This window comes from Clupea harengus, chromosome 14 (genome assembly GCF_900700415.2).
Source record: "Clupea harengus chromosome 14, Ch_v2.0.2, whole genome shotgun sequence".
NCBI classification, from domain to species: domain Eukaryota; kingdom Metazoa; phylum Chordata; class Actinopteri; order Clupeiformes; family Clupeidae; genus Clupea; species Clupea harengus.
In genome coordinates this window covers 1,469,041-1,488,272 of record NC_045165.1, presented here as the reverse complement: position 1 = coordinate 1,488,272, position 19,232 = coordinate 1,469,041, and the positions used below count along the sequence as shown (strand labels likewise).

Here is a 19,232-nt window from a genome sequence, read left to right as displayed (position 1 = left end):
CACACGCACACGCACACGCACACGCACACGCACACACACACACACACACACACACACACTCAAACAGTAATCGACATCCAAAAGACGTATCCAATATTTGTACACTTGTTTACATCATTAAGACATGCAAAGTCCAAGCAGGTAATTTATGTGTAAAATGTCTGTATTATTACTATAATGCATTCCACAAATTAAATCATGATGAACGAGATAGCACTGCCATCTAGCGGTAGTAGTTAGAATTGCTATTGCATTACACATTTTGCAACTGTTTACGGCACTTCGATCCTCTGTACGGCTCTCACCAGTCTGGTCCCGTCTCCAAACAAGCATGGCGACCGCCGCGGGTTGCTCAAGTGACGATGTTTCGGAGGGAACTAGTCAATGTGGGGATGGAGCAGGCAACAGTGCTGCCCCAGAAGGGAATACCACCTCGGGGAGTGACGGGAACCAGAAACCTGTGTGTCTGATAGTCCTTGGAATGGCAGGCTCCGGAAAAACAACTTTTGTTCAGGTGGATAGCTACCCCTAGTAACTAACTCGGCTCTAACTAGGCATGCAAGCTGGCTAACTGGTGTACCACGTAGTCACCAATATATCAGTATCAGTTGTTGAGCTGCTAGTTTTTGACATATCGTACCACGTTTATTGATATTGTTAATAATCCAGAATCAATTTGGTATACAGCAGTTGTTGTAAAGATGTTTGTTGTATATCTGATGTTCAGCTGTGATCATGCTAGCCTAGCTACCAAACGTGCTAATCATGGGTAGCATCAGTCATCAGTTGATGACAAACGTCGGCATCAACTAACACACATTACCTTGTGTTGTAGCGTGTAACGGCGTACCTCCATGCCAGAAAGTCCCCACCTTACGTGATCAATCTGGACCCAGCTGTACACGAAGTTCCATTCCCCGCTAATATAGGTGAGTCGAAGCGTCTACTGTCTGCACGTAATAAGTTCAGCTTTAACTATTTTCAGGGAGACATCATACGATTCTGATACGACATTAACCATCAGACAGTTGTCAGACTGTCAGGTTACATCATGAGGATGATACTTGTTTTATGTTCTTCTAACACTTCACGATATTTCTGATCAAATCTCTGTAATACTTTTGAACAGATATACGGGACACTGTGAACTACAAAGAAGTTATGAAGCAGTATCCTTTCTGAAAGAGAAACATTGATTGATTTATTTGTGTATTGAATGAGTATTGAAGTTAAGTTCTGAGTATTGAAGTTAAGTTCTGGGGTGTTGTGGACACCAGTTAACCATTACAGGCTAACCATTAATCATTCAATAACAAAACAGTTAACCATTCAGTATTTGGCTTTATATGTAATGATAGACGCTGAAAAGAAAATGTGAAGTACGCACATAGATGTGAATTCTTTTGACATGTCTCACAAGAACAAATGATTCCTTAGGAGCCACACCTGCTAGAACATCCCTTGACACTTTCACAGATATGGTTTAGGTCCCAACGGAGGAATCGTCACATCTTTGAACCTATTTGCCACCAGATTTGACCAGGTAAACAACGTAAACAACGTGATTTATCAAATAAGAAAACAAGGAAGAAATAATAACACGCATCTCTACCTGTGACCATTATTCTGTAGGCAATGTTATTAGGCAGAGTGAATGCCCTGCTCTCTCTTCTGTTCTCTGTTTGTATGCATCTCTCTGTCCCTCTCTGTCCCTCTCTTCTCCTTTCTTGTTCACTCTTGGTCAAATCAAGAGATATTGTAAAAAGTAGTGATGTGTGATGTTTTGTGAGTGAGGGCGTGTGACCAATAGATGTCAGCATTGCTGTCGTTAAACACAATTCCTCTCTGTTCTTTCAAACAGGTTATGAAATTCATTGAGAAAAAACAGAGCCATCACCAGTAAGCTTTCAACAGGCCATTTCCTCTACAGAGATATCCTTTCACATCTACTAACCACTCTCTCTTTGCTTCCAGTGTTTGCCAGGATCATAACTGTTTGTATTTATTTCAGGTATGTTTTGATTGACACACCTGGACAAATAGAGGTGTTTACATGGTCAGCTTCTGGCACCATCATCACTGAATCACTGGTATGGAAATATTCATGTGATGTAACATATTATTCACAAATACAAATTTAACTGCCAACTGTTTGGGCAGTTTGTGGTGTAAACTGTTATTAAATTAATCATGGAATTTGTTATCGTTAGCTGAGTGGCTAGCAATGTTTAGTTGCTAATTTGATTTAACTTTCATTTTGACCCACAGTGTGTCGTAACACTTTGATTAAGACTAATCGCTGTCTGCTAGTTATTTTTCAGTTACTGTTGGCTACATCTCTTTTGTGGTGTTGATTGTAAGACTTCACCGACAGAAATGATAAAAGAAAGACCTCTGTTCTTCCGTTGGTAGGCATCAAGCTTCCCCTGCGTGGTGGTGTACGTGATGGACACGTCACGGAGTGTGAATCCAGTCACCTTCATGTCCAACATGCTCTACGCCTGCAGGTGAGTCTCCCAGCCTGGGAAGCTTTAGTCTAGAGTCTGTGTGCTTCCACAGGGGTTTAGTCTAGAGTGTGTGTGTATCCACAGGGGTTTAGTCTAGAGTCCGTGTGCATCCATAGGGGTTTAGTGTCTAGAGTCTGTGTGCGTCCACAGGGGTTTAGTCTAGAGTCTGTGTGTATCCACAGGGGTTTAGTCTAGAGTCTGTGTGTATCCACAGGGGTCTCTCTTTAGTCTAGAGTCTGTGTGCATCCACAGGGGTTTAGTCTAGAGTCTGTGTGCATCCACAGGGGTTTAGTCTAGAGTCTGTGTGTATCCACAGGAGTCTCCCTTTAGTCTAGAGTCTGTGTGCATCCACAGGGGTTTAGTCTAGAGTCCGTGTGTATCCACAGGAGTCTCCCTTTAGTCTAGAGTCTGTGTGTATCCACAGGGGTCTCCCTTTAGTCTAGAGTCCGTGTGCATCCACAGGGGTTTAGTCTAGAGTCTGTGTGTATCCACAGGAGTTTAGTCTAGAGTCTGTGTGTATCCACAGGAGTTTAGTCTAGAGTCTGTGTGTATCCACAGGAGTTTAGTCTAGAGTCTGTGTGTATCCACAGGGGTTTAGTCTAGAGTCTGTGTGCATCCACAGGGGTCTCCCATGCCATATCAAACTTCCTACTGTCTCTCCTGTGCCTTTAAGTATTAGCTACTCATGCATTTACCCTTCTGTAAAGTACCAGAACAGGGGCGTCCCTCTCTACCTTTAAAGAAGCTCTTGAAGGCCTACCCCTTCAGAGAGCACCTCCTTTCCAAACTCTTCAGAGAGCACCTCCTCTCCTAACTTGCACTTCCTCTCCCTTCCTCTACCTCTCCTTATCCTTCCTCTAATGCTATCTTCTCTAACTAGTACTTAACTTGCACTTACAGTAGTTACATTCCTGCACTTTTAAATTCCTTATGTAAAGTAGTATTTATTGTTACACTATTGCTCGTAGCTTGATTGTTTTGTCCTTTGTTTGTCGCTAAATGACTAAATGTAATTTTCCATTGTTTTCTTCTCTTCTGTGTTCACCTTCACAGCATTATGTATAAGACCAAGCTGCCATTCATCGTGGTGATGAACAAGGTAACATTACACCACTCACTCTGCTCTGCTTCCATGGCAACAGTGGTTGTCAAGGAAACAGGCAGCATCTTAGTACCATGCTCCGTAACTTACTTGCCATAGCTGTGGGACTCCACTTACGTACACACACACACACACACACACACACACACACACACACATACACACACACATATACACACACACACACACACATACACACACACACACACACACACACACACACACACACACAGGCACAGGCCAGTTATGTAGATGTCCAGTGAGTCCAGTACCTTTTTGTTAGGCAGATGCAGCATCTAAACTGGCTCCTATGTTGTCTGACTAAGCCCTTGCTAGTGGCCCATAGCTGAGCCCTTGCCCATAGCTGAGCCCTTGCCCATAGCTAAGCCCTTGCCCATAGCTAAGCCCTTGCCCATAGCTGAACCCTTGCCCATAGCTGAGCCCTTGCCCATAACTGTGGCCCATAGCTGAGAGAGTAATTGAGTGAGACACACTTGTGGTTGACGCTGCTGTGTGTGTGTGTGTGTGTGTGTGTGTGTGTGTGTGTGTGTGTGTGTGTGTGTGTGTGTGTGTGTGTGTGTGTGTGTGTGTGTGTGTGTGTGTGTGTGTGTGTGTGTGTGTGTGTGTGTGTGTGTGTGTGCTGTCTGCTCCTGGGCCAGACGGACATCATTGATCACAGCTTTGCGGTGGAATGGATGCAGGACTTTGAGACGTTCCAGGAGGCACTGAACCAGGAGACGTCCTACATGAGCAACCTGACCCGATCCATGAGCCTGGTTCTGGACGAGTTCTACACAAACATCCGGGTGCGTCGACCAGCCAGCCGGTGCATGGCAACATGATTTTCTTGTTAAAATCATAAAAAAATGATTTTTACCAAACCTGTAGCATGAATTCTCCAAACCACAATCTGTGTATGTTTGTGATGAGGTTTCAAACACTGTGTCTCCCTTAGATTAGGTTATTGTTTGACATTATGGTTATTCTGTCTATATACCATAGTTTATGTTTATGTTTATTAAGGATCCCCATTAGTCTACACCGTAGTGGAGACTATTCTTCCTGGGGTCCAGGCTAAAAACATTACAATACAAATCCTAAAATGCAGTACAGCATGATCAATGTGGGTGGACAAAGACACAGACCTAGAAAACAACATTTACATTAAAAGTAGAATAATAAAAAAAAAATAATAAAAGTTTTTACTAAAGTTATTCTGTCTATCCCATATGTATTCCATACCTCAGCCTTACCTGTATAGTGGGGCGACAGTGGTATAGGAGGTAGAGAAGTCGTTTAGTAATCAAAAGGTTGCTAGTTCGATTCCCTGTCGAAGCGTCCTTGAGCAAGACACTGAACCCCTAATTGCTCCTGATGTGCAGTGTGCCATCAGTGTAAATGTAAAATGTGTATACATTGTAAGTCGCTTTGGATAAAAGCGTCTGCTAAATGACTAAATGTAAATGTAGCTGTGTTTACCATCCTGTCCTCCTGCAGGTTGTAGGGGTATCAGCCGTCATGGGCACTGGCCTGGAGGAGCTCTTTGTGCAAGTAGCTGAGGCAGCCAAGGAGTACGAGACGTGAGTCCACTCAAACCCCAGTCAGTGTGTTTAACCGTAGACTTCAAGAATTAGTAAAAAAAGATGAAAAGTTGAAAGAATTTGATTTCCTAATGAACGACACAAAACACACAAATTGAAAGAGGCGGATGTAAACTGTTATTTGTGCGATTCCTACTGGCGACTGTAATTATAAATCAGCTGCATTGTGTTTGCTGAAAGCAGTCATTACGTTTTGACTCCTCGAGTGGGAAGGATAAATGAGGACTGTGTGTGTGTGTGTGTGTGTGTGTTTTCAGTGACTACCGCCCGGAGTATGAAAGGCTTCACAGAGAACTGGTGAGTAAGAGTGGCGGCTGCTCTGGTGGCTGCGCGAACAGAACAGCCGGGCTTCGAAAGCAGCGTTGCAGGATCCTCTGAATGAGATCTGGCTGGGAGAACTCATTGATTCTCTGCTCATTTAAGAATAAGAGTGGCATTACTGCTCAGTTTGTATTCATAGGGTAAAGAAATGTCATTTGGACACTCAACATCATCATTGTCATGCAGTCCAACAGTAGTCATAACGACAGTATGCAGTCCAACAGTAGTCATAACGACAGTATGCAGTTCAACAGTAGTCATAACGACAGTATGCAGTACAACATGTCTACCAAGTGCAGTATAAGTCTTCAGGGTATAAACTAAGAAGGAGATTTAGATCTAGTTCAGCAAACTATTAACTTTGAAGATCTAGTTTAGCATACTATTAATGATTGCATGCACTGTGTTGAAGCTATTTCTTATTCTGTTTATGCCGAAGCTCAGTGAAGAAGATTGACGTGTGCCCTTTGGTCACCTGAAATAAACACAAACACAAGCACAAACACAAGCACAAACACAAACACAAGCACAAACTCTAGGGAGTTGAGATCAATATCTGGAATTGGTTGGCTTGGCGATGCTCAATTTGGGTTTTTTAATTACATTTTTGTATTCTAATTTGAATCTATGTTGTGGCCTCTACAAAACATATCAAATGCAACTCCTACCTAGTATATATAACCCTAACCCTAGTATATATACCTGTTAACTTTGTTTACATGCACTTTGTAGAAGGTATGTCTCACACTTGATGTCCCCTGGTGTGGTGCTCATGCCTCATCGTGTCCTCCTGATGTCTCATCATGTCCTCCTGGTGTCTCTCTGTGTCCTCCTGGTGTCTCATCGTGTCCTTCTGGTGTCTCTCATCATGTCCCCTGGTGTCTCTCTGTGTCCCCTGGTGTCTCTCTGTGTCCTCCTGGTGTCTCATCATGACCTTCTGGTGTCTCATCATGTCCCCTGGTGTCTCATCATGTCCTCCTGGTGTCTCATCATGTCCTGGTGTCTCTCTGTGTCCTCCTGGTGTCTCTCTGTGTCCTCCTGGTGTCTCATCATGACCTTCTGGTGTCTCATCATGACCTTCTGGTGTCTCATCATGTCCCCTGGTGTCTCATCATGACCTTCTGGTGTCTCATCATGTCCCCTGGTGTCTCATCATGTCCTCCTGGTGTCTCTCTGTGTCCTCCTGGTGTCTCATCGTGTCCTTCTGGTGTCTCATCATGTCCCCTGGTGTCTCATCGTGTCCTTCTGGTGTCTCATCATGTCCCCTGGTGTCTCATCATGTCCTCCTGGTGTCTCTCTGTGTCCCCTGGCGTGGTGCTCATGTCTCATCATGTTCTTCTGGTGTCTCATCATGACCTTCTGGTGTCTCATCATGTCCTCCTGGTGTCTCTCTGTGTCCCCTGGTGTCTCTCTGTGTCCCCTGGCGTGGTGCTCATGTCTCATCATGACCTCCTGGTGTCTCATCATGACCTTATGGTGTCTCATCGTGTCCTCCTGGTGTCTCATCGTGTCCTCCTGGTGTCTCATCATGACCTTATGGTGTCTCATCGTGTCCTCCTGGTGTCTCTCTGTGTCCCCTGGTGTCTCTCTGTGTCCCCTGGTGTGGTGCTCATCTCATCGTGTCCTTCTGGTGTCTCATCGTGTCCCTCTGGTGTCTCATCATGACCTCACACACACACACACACACACACTCATCGTGTCCTCCTGGTGTCTCTCTGTGTCCCCTGATGTCTCATCATGTCCTCCTGGTGTCTCTCCCCCTCCAGGCTGCTGCCCAGAGTAAGAAAGAGCAGGATCAGATTGATCGCCTGCACAAGGACATGGGGAAGGTTCCTCTGGACAACCCTAATGCTGCAGCCACAGGTACGAACCCTCATCCAGTAGCACCCCAATGCTGCAGCCACAGGTACGAACCGTCATCCAGTACCACCGATCGACTGGATTTGTATTGTAGCACCGATCGACTGGATTTGTATTGTAGCACTGATCGACTGGATCTAATGTTTTTAACCAGTAGCACCGATCGACTGGATCTAATGTTTTTAACCAGTAGCACCGATCGACTGGACCTAATGTTTTTAACCAGTACCAATGATCGACTGGACCTAATGTTTTTAACCAGTACCAATGATCGACTGGATCTAATGTTTTTAACCAGTACCACTGATCGACTGGATCTAATGTTTTTAACCAGTACCACTGATCAACTGGATTTAGTGTTTTTAACCAGTACCACCGATCGACTGGATCTAATGTTTTTAACCAGTACCACCGATCGACTGGATCTAATGTTTTTAACCAGTACCACTGATCGACTTGATCTAATGTTTTTTCCTGTTTTTTTTTAATTATTTTTTTTTAAGATTTATTTATGGGCTTTTTAGCCTTTATTTGCATAGGACAGTGAAGTATTTTGGACAGGGTTAGGAGGAGGAGTGAAGAGGTGGGGAGAGGATCGGGAAACGACAGCAGGCCGGAATCGAACCTGTGTAGCCCGTAAATGGGGGGGCGTATTGGCTCGCGCCACAGTGCCCCCTGGATCTAATGTTTTTAAGGAAACGTGAGTGGGGAAACTAGCCTTATAAGAGTACACTCAAAGCAAGGGTGTAGTCAGGTGGATCCTTAGATCAGATTGTTCACAGCTCCTAGAAAGCGCTGCAATCATTTATTATACATATGGGACCCACTTCTAAGACGAGGTGTCATTAAGGTCCACTTCTTGGGACAGTCGTGTAGGAATCGTGTAGGAGTCGTTTAGCGTTCGGAAGGTTGCTAGATCGATCCCGACTCCTCCTCACCAAGTGTCAAAGTGTCCTTGAGCAAGAGGACCCCCAACCACTCCCGACGCACAGGTTGCTGCCTTGCATAGTAACCTCTGCCATCTGTGTGTGTGTGTGTAGATGTCTGAGGCATTAACGGGTAAAGTGCTTTGAGGGGTCTAGAAAAATGCAGCCTATCTACCATGTACTATGATATCAACCCTCCCTCTCTAGTTTATTGGCTGCATACCTGCCACCTCCCTGCTTCAGTTTTGCCAGAGTGTTTTATTTCCACAACACTTCAACAAGTGGTTGAAGTCCTCAATGTATCAGTCGTGCTCCAGCAGCTGAGCAAACAGCCTGGCATGGAGAATGGAGCAGTTGTGGCTTCAGGAGCCATACTGTTATTACACGTGTGGTATACCCATATTGTTCTATAGGAAATTCAAAGTATTCGCACAAATGTGAAGTGTTTATTCAGAGATGCATTCTAATATATCAGTTGGAGCTTGCCTGGATGTATATAGATTGTAAACAGATAATATTATTAACATGATGAAGTTGTGCTTGGTGCTGATTGATGCTTTAGGGGACGCAGAGGTCAATGGTCCCTGTGACCTCATCTTCACACGAGGGAACCCCGACGCGGACGAGGAGGACGAGGACAGCGACACTGATGACATCGACCATCAAGGTAGGCTACACCACTGGCTCCCATTCTCTCGACCAGTCCTCACAGTGTGACAAGGGTCTATTTCGGCTGAACTACATGGGTTGTCTGGACTGACCCCTCCTCTCCTCTGTTCTCTCCTCTCTTCTCTCCTTTTTTTCTTCTCTCCTCTTTTCTTCTCTCCGTCGCAATCTTGCTGTTCCTGCCCATCCATCCGTCTCCCTCAGTCACGGAAGACAGCAGAGAAACCCCGGCCTTCAAGACCTTCCTGAAGGACAGGAAGGAAGTGATTCAAGCACGGAACAGGAAGATGCAGTGAGTTTGCCGAGACGCACGCGCATGGCGGGTCACAAACTATCTGTGACCCTCAAAGGACGGCGGAACCCCCCCCCCCCCCTCCCCAGCCCCCCCCCCCCCCCACGTCCTACCTTCACCCCCCCTTACAGTGGACTCGGTGCGGGGAGAGGACTCCCAAAGAATCAGAGATGACCGCTTAGGGTCAGGACTGCTGCACTGATCGTGATCTGCTGGTGTGGGATAAAGACGAGAGACGTGTCTGGCCGTCGCTGGTGCATCCATGACTGCATAAAAGCCATCTGGGATTTGCACGAGTGCAGAGTGTGTAGTGCAGATGGCTCCTGCCACGGCAGGCTCACTCCCCGACTCCAAGCCATCCGCACATCACACAAGCCTCGTTCTCTACGGTAGCCCTCGATCATGACTAAAGTGAAGTGAAAGTGCATATCATCTGAAATAAACACAAACACAACCTCTAGGAAGTCGAGATCAGAATCTGCAGTGGGTTGGCGAAGCTCACTTTGTGTGTTTTTATTTTTAAAATCTTATGTTGTGGTCTTTACAAAGCAAACCATGTGCCAATCCTACCTTTTGAGATACCTCTCTGGGCAGTGAAGTGTATGCTATCAAGGATCGAAAGCTATTCTGTGTGAAACATTGATCGTGTATTTTTGTATAGAAGCTTGTTTGCTGAGGAAATGTATAATTTTATAATTTTCAGTTTGTGAAATTTCATCTACTCCTTCTTCCCATTCTCAAAGAAATAAAATGATTATGAATGTCAGCGTGTTCTCCCACACTCATTCCTGTGTGTGTGTACGTGTGTGTGTGTGTGTGTGTGTGTGTGTGGGCACTAGCTTGGCTCTGGCATATGGGAGAAAAAAAATGGAGTTGCATGAACAGTGTGGGCGAGGGAGATTCAGCGCCTTCAGAGCTTCTGTCGTCTGAAATGGCGTCGCCGTTTTTCACATTCACCAATACCCTGCAGTTTACTGCCATTCACTCACACCGCAGAAGGCCACGCAGTAAAGACAGGAGGCACTCGAGGTCGTCTGACCTTCACACTACATTTAAACTGCCATCTTCCCCCATCTCTTGCATGTGGAATCCATCTGCCTGCCTGTTCAGGTGCATTCACAGCAGAGTGGCCTCCCATTAAGTTTGAAACGACAGACTTCTGAATAAAACTAAAAATAATGTATCTGATCTCAGATCTGTTCCTGGCCCAGCAAGAATGTTCTGCTCCTCTCAGCATGGACAGAACTTGATGGTAGAACAAATGCAATCTTAAGTGTGTAGCACACACAGCGGGGGAAAACAGTAAAGGCTTTATGGTAGATCTGCGTTCTAAAGTAGTCTTATCTGGCACAAAGCTCAGGGTAGGAACAGGTATTTCTTTTCAGTAACAAAAAAAGAGGAAGTCCAGCATCCCCTTTCAGCACGTAAAGCTCCCACATGGCGACCTTGTCTGCTAAAGTTCTTGCACAGTATCTTAAAGACACTTTCCCGCCCACTGGGCAGAGGAAAGAAGAGATGAAAAGAAAGACAGAACACCGCCTTTGGGAGGAGGCATCACCTTTCTTCACGAGCCGGCGCGGGGTCGTGCGGCAGACGAGGCGGGCACAGCGGCAGATGCCAGTAGATTTGCCCGAACGAGCGAGGGGAGCGTGAGTCATCGCGTGGTGGCATTTACTTCGCATCCCCTCCTCATGCACACCCCTCCCTCAGGCGAGCGAGCGAGCGAGCGCCGCCACCAGACACTTTCGCTTCACACAGACGAACACACAAAGACCCAGGATCTGGCGCGGGAAACAGATGAAGGCAGGAAATGTCACGACGCCTACTATAATTACTCATCTGGGTCGATTGGAACAAATGTGTGGAGAGAAAAAAAAGAAAGTGAAGGAAGGAACACATTTTAAAAAGGCTCGTACAAAGCGAGCTCTGGAGACAAGGACTGACTCAATGACATAATGAGAGATTTGCAGTTGTCAAACTATTATAAAGCCCAGTTCAAACAACGTATCTTTCCCCAGCACTATCCTGCAGTGTATTTAGGCTTTAAACAGATGTTTGCAGATTAAGCATGGCATTTCTTCTATGAATCTACTCGAATGTAATATCTGTCATGATCACCTGCATCAGATGTGTGATTTCAGATGCTAGACGAGGCCCTTGTCTGAACTGTGGCTATGCTAGCTCATTTATGCTAGCTGTTGTCAGGCGTAAAGCGGTTATATCAGAATAAATCATGCAAGGGATGATTGAATCCGGAGCCAGTTATGAGGTAAAGTCACCTTGTTTGTGCAAATGTTCCCTGGGGTGACCATGAGCCTGTGGCTGCCCTGGCTTTACCTGGTGAGCTCAAATGGAAACCGTGGAAACACCCTGTGCTTATCAAACCCTGCCTCCAACATGACACAATATGAAAGACTTGTATTCCCCTGTTTTAGTGTGTTTTCGCATTACTCTTTGTAAAATTGAAATGATGTCCAGTTTTACCCTGCATTATTTAAGGAGACAGGTGGATGATGTGACATCTGTGACTGATTAGTTATATGAGATCTGTCTGATTAGTTATATGAGATCTATGACAGTAACTTTTACACCAGTTTCTTGCTCGAGTCTAGCTGGTCAAACACGAGATGTTTTATAACTTCAAGCCAGTAATACAGAGTCCTAGATATCAGCACGAGCTATGGTTATATCACCAACGTGGATGTGAGGCTTTGCTAAGCACAGGTCAGTGTGCTGTTTCAAACTTGCCATCTGGACAGATGGTGTCTCTGAGACGCATCTGTGTGTGCTTCTAATATCAGCTTTTGTTTTGATTTACCAGGTAAATAAAATTGTTTATTGTTTTCTCTGCCGTCTTTATTCTCTGCGGCCAGTACCCCATAAAAACAGACAACATTATCGACGAGCAGCTCTTCCCTGCGCTAAAGCTGTGATTTGGGTAGTTGGACAAGATGGTCAGAGAGTTTCAGGGTTTAAAGGAAATAACAGAATCACAGTCTTCGCACTGGCAAATTAAAGCTTTGTCAATTATCAGCTGTCTTCCTCTAGAGTACACAACCGAAATTTGACATTTTAAATATTACATATGTGTTTTATTGACAAACCTGGATAAGTTAACTCAGAGTAAGTGGTAAACCTCCTAATAGAAGAGCCCTCTGACGTTGTTTTGCTAGGAGAATGAACCAATGGGGGTTCTTTTATCAGGAGGTTTACCACTTACTCTGAGTTAACTTATCCAGGTTTGTCACTAAACCACGTACGACGAATACCCCCCAGGTGTCTTGTGCGTGACAGCCAGGACAAGAAACAAAATGTAGCTGTATGTTGCTAACCGCTGACACCGAGGTTCTAATGTTCCAGTGTCATAACATATTGTATACGTCATATCAATACATAACTGCACATTGTTTACGGTAAACTGTCACAATCTTTCCTCTAATTTATCAGTGCATATGTAATATTTAAAATGTCAAATTTCTACACAACTGCATGTTATGTATAGAGAAAGACAGCTGATAATTGACAAAGCTTTAATTTGCCAGTGCGAAGAAGACTATGATTCTGTTATTATTTCCTTTAAACCCTGAAACTCTCTGACCATCTTGTCCAACTACCCAAATCACAGCTTTAGCGCGGGGAAGAGCTGCTCGTCGATAATGTTGTCTGTTTTTATGGGGTACTGGCCGCAGAGGGTGCAGTAATCCACTCCACGAGGAGAAATGAGTCATGGAGCCATTAAAGGCCCTGGCCCATTATTGGGGGTGGCGTCATCCTCCAGTTTAAAGGACCATCCAGTGTCCTGTTATCACACTACAGCTCCCCATCATCACAACAGCTGCTTTAGAACCATAACTTAACTGACACTGAACATGTGCGGTTCTGTGCTAATGCTCTGCTTATAATGATGGAATAGATGTGTGTGTTGTTTTGTGCCAATTAATGCTCTGCTTATAATGATGGAATAGATGTGTGTGATGTTTTGTGCTAATGCTGTGCTTATACTGATGCAATAGATGTGTGTGTTGTTTTGTGCTAATGCTGTGCTTATACTGATGCAATAGATGTGTGTGTTGTTTTGTGCTAATGCTCTGCTCATACTGATGGAATAGATGTGTGTGTTGTTTTGTGCTAATTAATGCTCTGTTTATAATGATGGAATAGATGTGTGTGTTGTTTTGTGCTAATGCTCTTCTTATACTGATGGAATAGATGTGTGTGTTGTTTTGCATGGGTTTGTTATTATTTGGGCTTTTGTGGAATGTATCATTTTGATATAATGTAAAGTGTAGAGCATTCTATAATACTACTCTAAATAAGATGAGTGTGCCTAGAAATAAGCGGTTGCAGTGAAGACGTGACTTTGAGGAACAGGATGTAATTGTGCTCATTTCAGTCGTGCTCATAAATGTCGCTTCGGGCCGCCGCACGCCCGAGCGAGGTGACAGAAACACCTCTCGGTTGGCGCTGAGGTAAGTGTCATGATTTATCCGAGCCGCCACTGTAGCATGGCGTCATGGGCGGAGAACTACTCACATGAGGAGTGAGGTCACTATGCTGCTCCTGCTTCTTCATCCTCATCCTCTCATCCTCTCATCTCCCCCCCCCCCCCCCCCCCACATGACTGTTCTCTTTGGCCTATCGATCCCAAAATGCAAAGCAGATTCATTTATTTATTGAATATTGATTTTTTCTTTTAACCCATGGTCTAATCTAAATGCATGACTGATATTTCCATGACATTGTTAGGAGCCTGATGTGGGGCATCTTAGCTGAGGGTGTGTGTGTGTGTGTGTGTGTGTGTGTGTGTGTGTGTGGGGGGGGGGGGGGGGGGTAAAGCGAAATTAAATCATCATTAAGGGTGCGGATCAATCTGTAATGCATAAAAAAAACGGCATGATAGATTTCTGGCAATGAGCAGTTAGGGGTGAGGTCAGCTGCGTTTTGGTTGTCAACATCATTCTGGAGAGAGAGAGAGAGAGAGAAAGAGAGGGAGAGAGATGGAGAGAGAGAGAAGGAGAGAGAGAGAGAGAGAGAGAGAGAGGGAGTGAAGACTGCGAGCAGAGAGGGGCTCACTGGATTGGCTAGAAATGACATCATTGGAGGTTCTTGCTGGTGATGATGAGGCTTTCCTAGCAGGCACATTGTTTCCTCTCTCCGCCCCTCCTCCCTCTCCTCTCCTCTCCTCTCCTCTCCTCTCCTCTCCTCCCCTCCCCCTTTCCCTCCTTTCACCTCCCTTTCTCTCTCCTCTCCCCTCCACCTCTCCTCATCTCTAAGCCGTTTGGGTCATTGCAGGGTTTCTGTGCTGCTACTGCAGGGGTAAGAGACAACATCTGTAGATGCACAAACAAGTCACAGTCAACAACAACAACAACAACAACAGCCGCAGCCGCAAACAATGCCTCACCATCTCTCTCTGATGCTAACCAGCCTCGCTAGGTGCTAGCTACGCGTTTGTCTCACTGCGTCAGTGTGGGAGGCCCTGTGTGGGACACACACATGCTCATGCGCACACACACACACACCTCAGGGTTGCAGACAGCTGGATGACATCATCTGGGTTGCCTGAGCAGAATAGAAGATGAGGAGTGCGCGAGTCTGGGGGGTGTGGGAGTCGGTGGGGGGTGGGGGTGGGGGTGGGGGGGATAGACTGTTCTCCCTTATCCCTTTACCAATGAGGACATTCAGTGCTGCAGCTCTTAAAGGGCCCCTGCCACCGCCACTCGCTGCATAAGATCAATGGCAAAGCTACCGCTAGCAACCGATAGATCCTGGAGGGTTCCTTCAAACACTGTGAAGGCTCTACAGTGAACCCTTTTCTCTCGCAGAGAAACATTGGCTGCTTATTAAAAAGGCTGATTCAGTAATTCGGCTGAATATTGCAGATAAACCGAAGGCCGTCTCGATTACCCTTTCAGTCAGTTTTTCTAAGAATGATCTGCAGTTCCTGTCAGCCGCACCCCCAAAAAGGCTGGAGCTAACTGTAAAATATCCAGTTCCTCAGTGAGTGTTTTCCGTGTACATGCAGCCACTCACATTAACATGCTGTGGTGGGGTACAGCGTGAGGCATTGCACTGCATGTGATTAGGGGGAGGCGTGCTGGAGGTGGGCCTCTGGTCGAGTCTGCCAGCTTCCAGACCCACCGATTACTCACCAGCAGCAGCAGCAGCCTCCGCACCAGCTCGAGCCAGTCAGGCCCACCCAGAGAAAGAGGCGGCAGTCTCCCCTTTACCGGCGTTCCTAAGGCCTCTCAGAACTCCTTGGAGGGGTTCTGGAAGACACAGCAGTGTTCCAGAAGGAGTGTGGTGTTCCTGGGAAAGCAGGCAGTCCGTGTGTGTTCTGCTCAAGAGTGTGTGGTGGTTCTGACCACAGAGACACTCCGCAACCCAAAGAGGCGGCAGGGGATCCTGCCTTCTGCTGAGCTGATGACTGATGATTGATGATTATTATGGGTCTGTGTTTCTCACTGATGGCAAATGTGGTCCCTATCCAGTCGCGCTCTGTTTTTTTTTTTCATCGAGCGTCACGAGTTTCCTTAACTGAGATCTGAAAATCAGATGTTATTTTTTCAGTTCGGTTCAGAACAAGGTACACTTGATGGCAATCATGATCTCTGCATTTGCCCCTCCTCTGCACATTAATCTCTAAATTCACGTGGTAGTAAGTTAGTAAGTACTCCCAATATTTTGATTCAGTTGTGTTTCTAAACTGAGCTATGTTGAAAATAAAGATGAAGGCTCATGTGTAGCTGTGTTGTTCAGCTCTTCAGCTCTGGCCCACAGGCCTAGGGATGGCCTCAATGATGACCCCTGACCTCAACCTCTGACCTCAAGCCGGTGTGTCTCAAACGCTCCCTGACACAAAATCACCACACATGTTCAAGACAGCAGCATTGCTGATAACAGATCCCATTCTGGGTCACAGTGACATTGAACCAGAAAACAAACACTCTTACATTGCAGAGGTAGAAAGGTTCCCACCTTAAACCCTTACATACACAGCTTCACCTAAAACGTATATCACCTATATCTCACATTAGCCTAAACGTAGTAGACACAGTGTCGTTTGAGGGGTTTTTTTTTGGTGAAGAATCTGCTCACCTCGAGAAATGCCAGAGCAACAGATTGGTCTCCTTTAAAGAGCCTCTGACAGACTGTTCAAACAGTGAGTCCCACTCGCCCAGCTGGCCTTTTAGGAGAGAGACAGAGAGAGAGAGACGGAGAAAGAGAGAGAGACAGGGAGGGAAAGAGGGAGAGAGAAAGAGAGAGAGGTGGAGAGAGAGAGACCAAGAGAGAGAGACAGGGAGAGAGAGAGAGAAAGGGAGAGAGAGAGAGAGAGGGGGAGAGAGGTGGAGAGAGACAGAGAGGGGGAGAGAGGTGGAGAGAGGTGGAGAGAGAGACAGGGAGAGAGAGAGACAGAGAGAGAGACAGAGAGAGAGAGAGAGAGAGAGAGATGAGACAGATGACACACAGATCCATCTCTGCTGTCTGATTTAGATCTGACATTTCAGAGCCCAGCCTGTTCATGCACCAACCAGTCTCACCCTGTTCCCTTAGCAGTGAAAAATAGCAAGTATTAAAACATGGGATTAAAATGGTTTATACACATTTGGGATCTGTCGCTCGTGAATGGAGAGAGAGATAGCTCTGCCCTTTCAGACATTGCACAATCAAAGTCCTGTTCTGCTTTAAGAAATAAAGATATTTATTTAAGCAAATATCAATAAAGAATGAATGCCGTAAATAGAAAATAGAAAATACACTGATTGCTCACAGGATTTTTCCAATTATGTCATTATACCAAACGAGTTTCTTGTAATCCGCTGGTAATCCTCTCCTGTCTGCCCAGTTGCTATGGCTTTCCCCGCGCGCTCTCTGTTCCCCTGAGAATCCTCACCGTGTGGCAAACAAAGGGTTAACAGCCACCCCCTCCCCCTCCTCCTCCAAGCCCTCCCCCGCCCTAACCCCCCCCATCTGCACACTCAAGGCTTCTAGCCCATCAGGAGCCTGCATCCCTTTCAGCCAATAGGAAGGCTGGGAGGTGATGTCATGCAGCACGAGCTGCTGGTGCTGGTACTGATGCTGGGAGACTGAGAGGGTTCAAACAGCAGCAGGCAGACTCCGAGCAACACGCAGCAAGCAGCTCCCCGCTCCCCGCTCACATCACCGTCCTCTCCATCTCTCTCCGGTCAGAGGTAAGCTAACGACGCGCAGGATCACCCTGCACCTCCTTCACTCACACCTTTACATGTTTACAGTCACATTGCATGCTGTCTAGCGTAAGCAAATGCTGTCTTTGCTATTCAATTCTTTTGCAAGGGTTAGCAGCCGGTAAAGAGAGGGGCAGTCCAGTTGGGTTTGCGTTTCAGTTTATGCATGCAGAGCAAAGTGAAAGCTTTTTAAAAAAAGATACTTTGGTGTGTCAAAGCTTTTATAAAAAAAAAATGTGTCTTTATGGACTGGTGTACTTTTGGACGTTTGTGAGTTTACCTGCGCTGGGTAGTGTGTGTGTGTGTGTGTGTGTGTGTGTGTGTGTGTGTGTGTGTGTGTGTGTGTGTGTGTGTGTGTGTGTGTTGTGTGCAGTGGCTCAGCTGCGCTGGTTGGGGTTCAGCTCATGATAACGTAATGCTCAGGAGAGGAGAGGAGCGAGGCACGGCACAGCAGTGCAACACCAGATGATAACACGATGTCCCAGAGTTAACCTGCGCTGGGTAGTGTGTGTGTGTGTGTGTGTGTGTGTGTGTGTGTGTGTGTGTGTGTGTGTGTGTGTGTGTGTGTGTGTGTGTGTGTGTGTAACATGGTAACACGATGTCCCAGAGTTAACCTGCGCTGGGTAGTGTGTGTGTGTGTGTGTGTGTGTGTTTGTGTGTATCATGATAACACGATGTCCCAGAGTTAACCTGCGCTGGGCACCATGGCGGTGAGTCCTGAACTCCACTCACGGTGCAGAACAACAATGACGTGATTCTCTCCCTCTGGTCTGCACACTGCACTGGAGAGCGCTTATGCATTTTTAATGGAGAGAAACTCCGCTGTTGGGGTGGGGGTGTGGGGGGGGGGGGGGGTGATGTGTTCACCCATTTACTTAGAGAGAGAGGGGGGGTAATGAAATCACTCGTCCTCTGGGATTGGGGGGTGGGTGGGGGGTGGGGGGGGGGGGGGGGGGGGGTTGATCTATGGTACAGACAGGATCAAGTGAGCCAGGCAGAACTGGGCCACACCTGGGCCAGAACTGGGCCAGAACTGGGCCAGGCTCTTGGTGTCATGGTGTCTTTGGTGCAATTCTGTGGTGAGGTAAATAACAGTTGTGGGCCTTAAGAGCTCTTGTTTTCACGACTTTGACTTGATTCTTGTCTTTAATTGTGCTGCTCTATTTGGTGGGCAGATATGTGTGTAGTGGTTAAGAGGAACTCTTGTGTATACTACAGGTTGGTGGGGTTTGGTGGTTAAGAGGAACTCTTGTGTATACTACAGATTGGTGTGGTTTGGTTCAGCAGGCCCTAATCCTAATCCTTCAGAGATCCTTCACATGTGTGAATGGGCCCACACACACACACACACACACACACACACACACACACACACACACACACACACACACACACACACACACACACACACACACACACACAACACACACACACACACACACACACACACACACACACACACAGAATGGCCCCACACAGCACGCGCGGGAGGAGGCTGGCAGGAGAGGGCCGCCACAGTGTGTGTGTGTGTGTGTGTGTGAGAGTGTGTGAGTGGGCAGAGAACAGGCCGTGGGACCAGGTGGAGTGTGTAGGAAGACACACAGAGTGGAGAGAGAAAGAGAGAGAAAGAGGTGGACACAGAGTGGAGAGAGAAAGCAAGAGAGAAAGAGGTGGACACAAAGAGAGAAAGAGAAAGCGAGAGAAAGAGGCGGACACAAAGAGAGAAAGCGAGAGAACAGAGAGAGAGCTG

General features: G+C 46.3%; 2 protein-coding genes across 3 annotated transcripts in view; both read left to right on the top strand.

Moving 5' to 3' along the window:
• Positions 1-266: 266 nt before the first annotated feature.
• Positions 267-9,362, top strand: gpn1 (GPN-loop GTPase 1). Its single transcript, XM_031580770.2, has 14 exons — positions 267-514; positions 836-929; positions 1,130-1,169; positions 1,477-1,543; positions 1,862-1,899; positions 2,012-2,090; positions 2,413-2,507; positions 3,561-3,606; positions 4,269-4,415; positions 5,107-5,189; positions 5,468-5,507; positions 7,298-7,394; positions 8,880-8,984; positions 9,188-9,362. The coding sequence occupies exons 1-14, from the start codon at positions 332-334 to the stop codon at positions 9,277-9,279; spliced, it is 1,206 nt and encodes a 401-aa protein (XP_031436630.1). The 5' UTR covers positions 267-331; the 3' UTR covers positions 9,280-9,362.
• An 8,050-nt stretch (positions 9,363-17,412) lies between these two features.
• The window catches only part of stmn4l (stathmin-like 4, like), a 5,881-nt gene continuing 4,061 nt past the window's right edge, over positions 17,413-19,232 (top strand). For both annotated transcript variants that reach the window (XM_031580833.1, XM_031580832.1), the window contains exon 1: positions 17,413-17,467. The gene's annotated coding sequence lies outside the window, so the exon portion shown is untranslated. The remainder of the gene's footprint in view (positions 17,468-19,232) is intronic.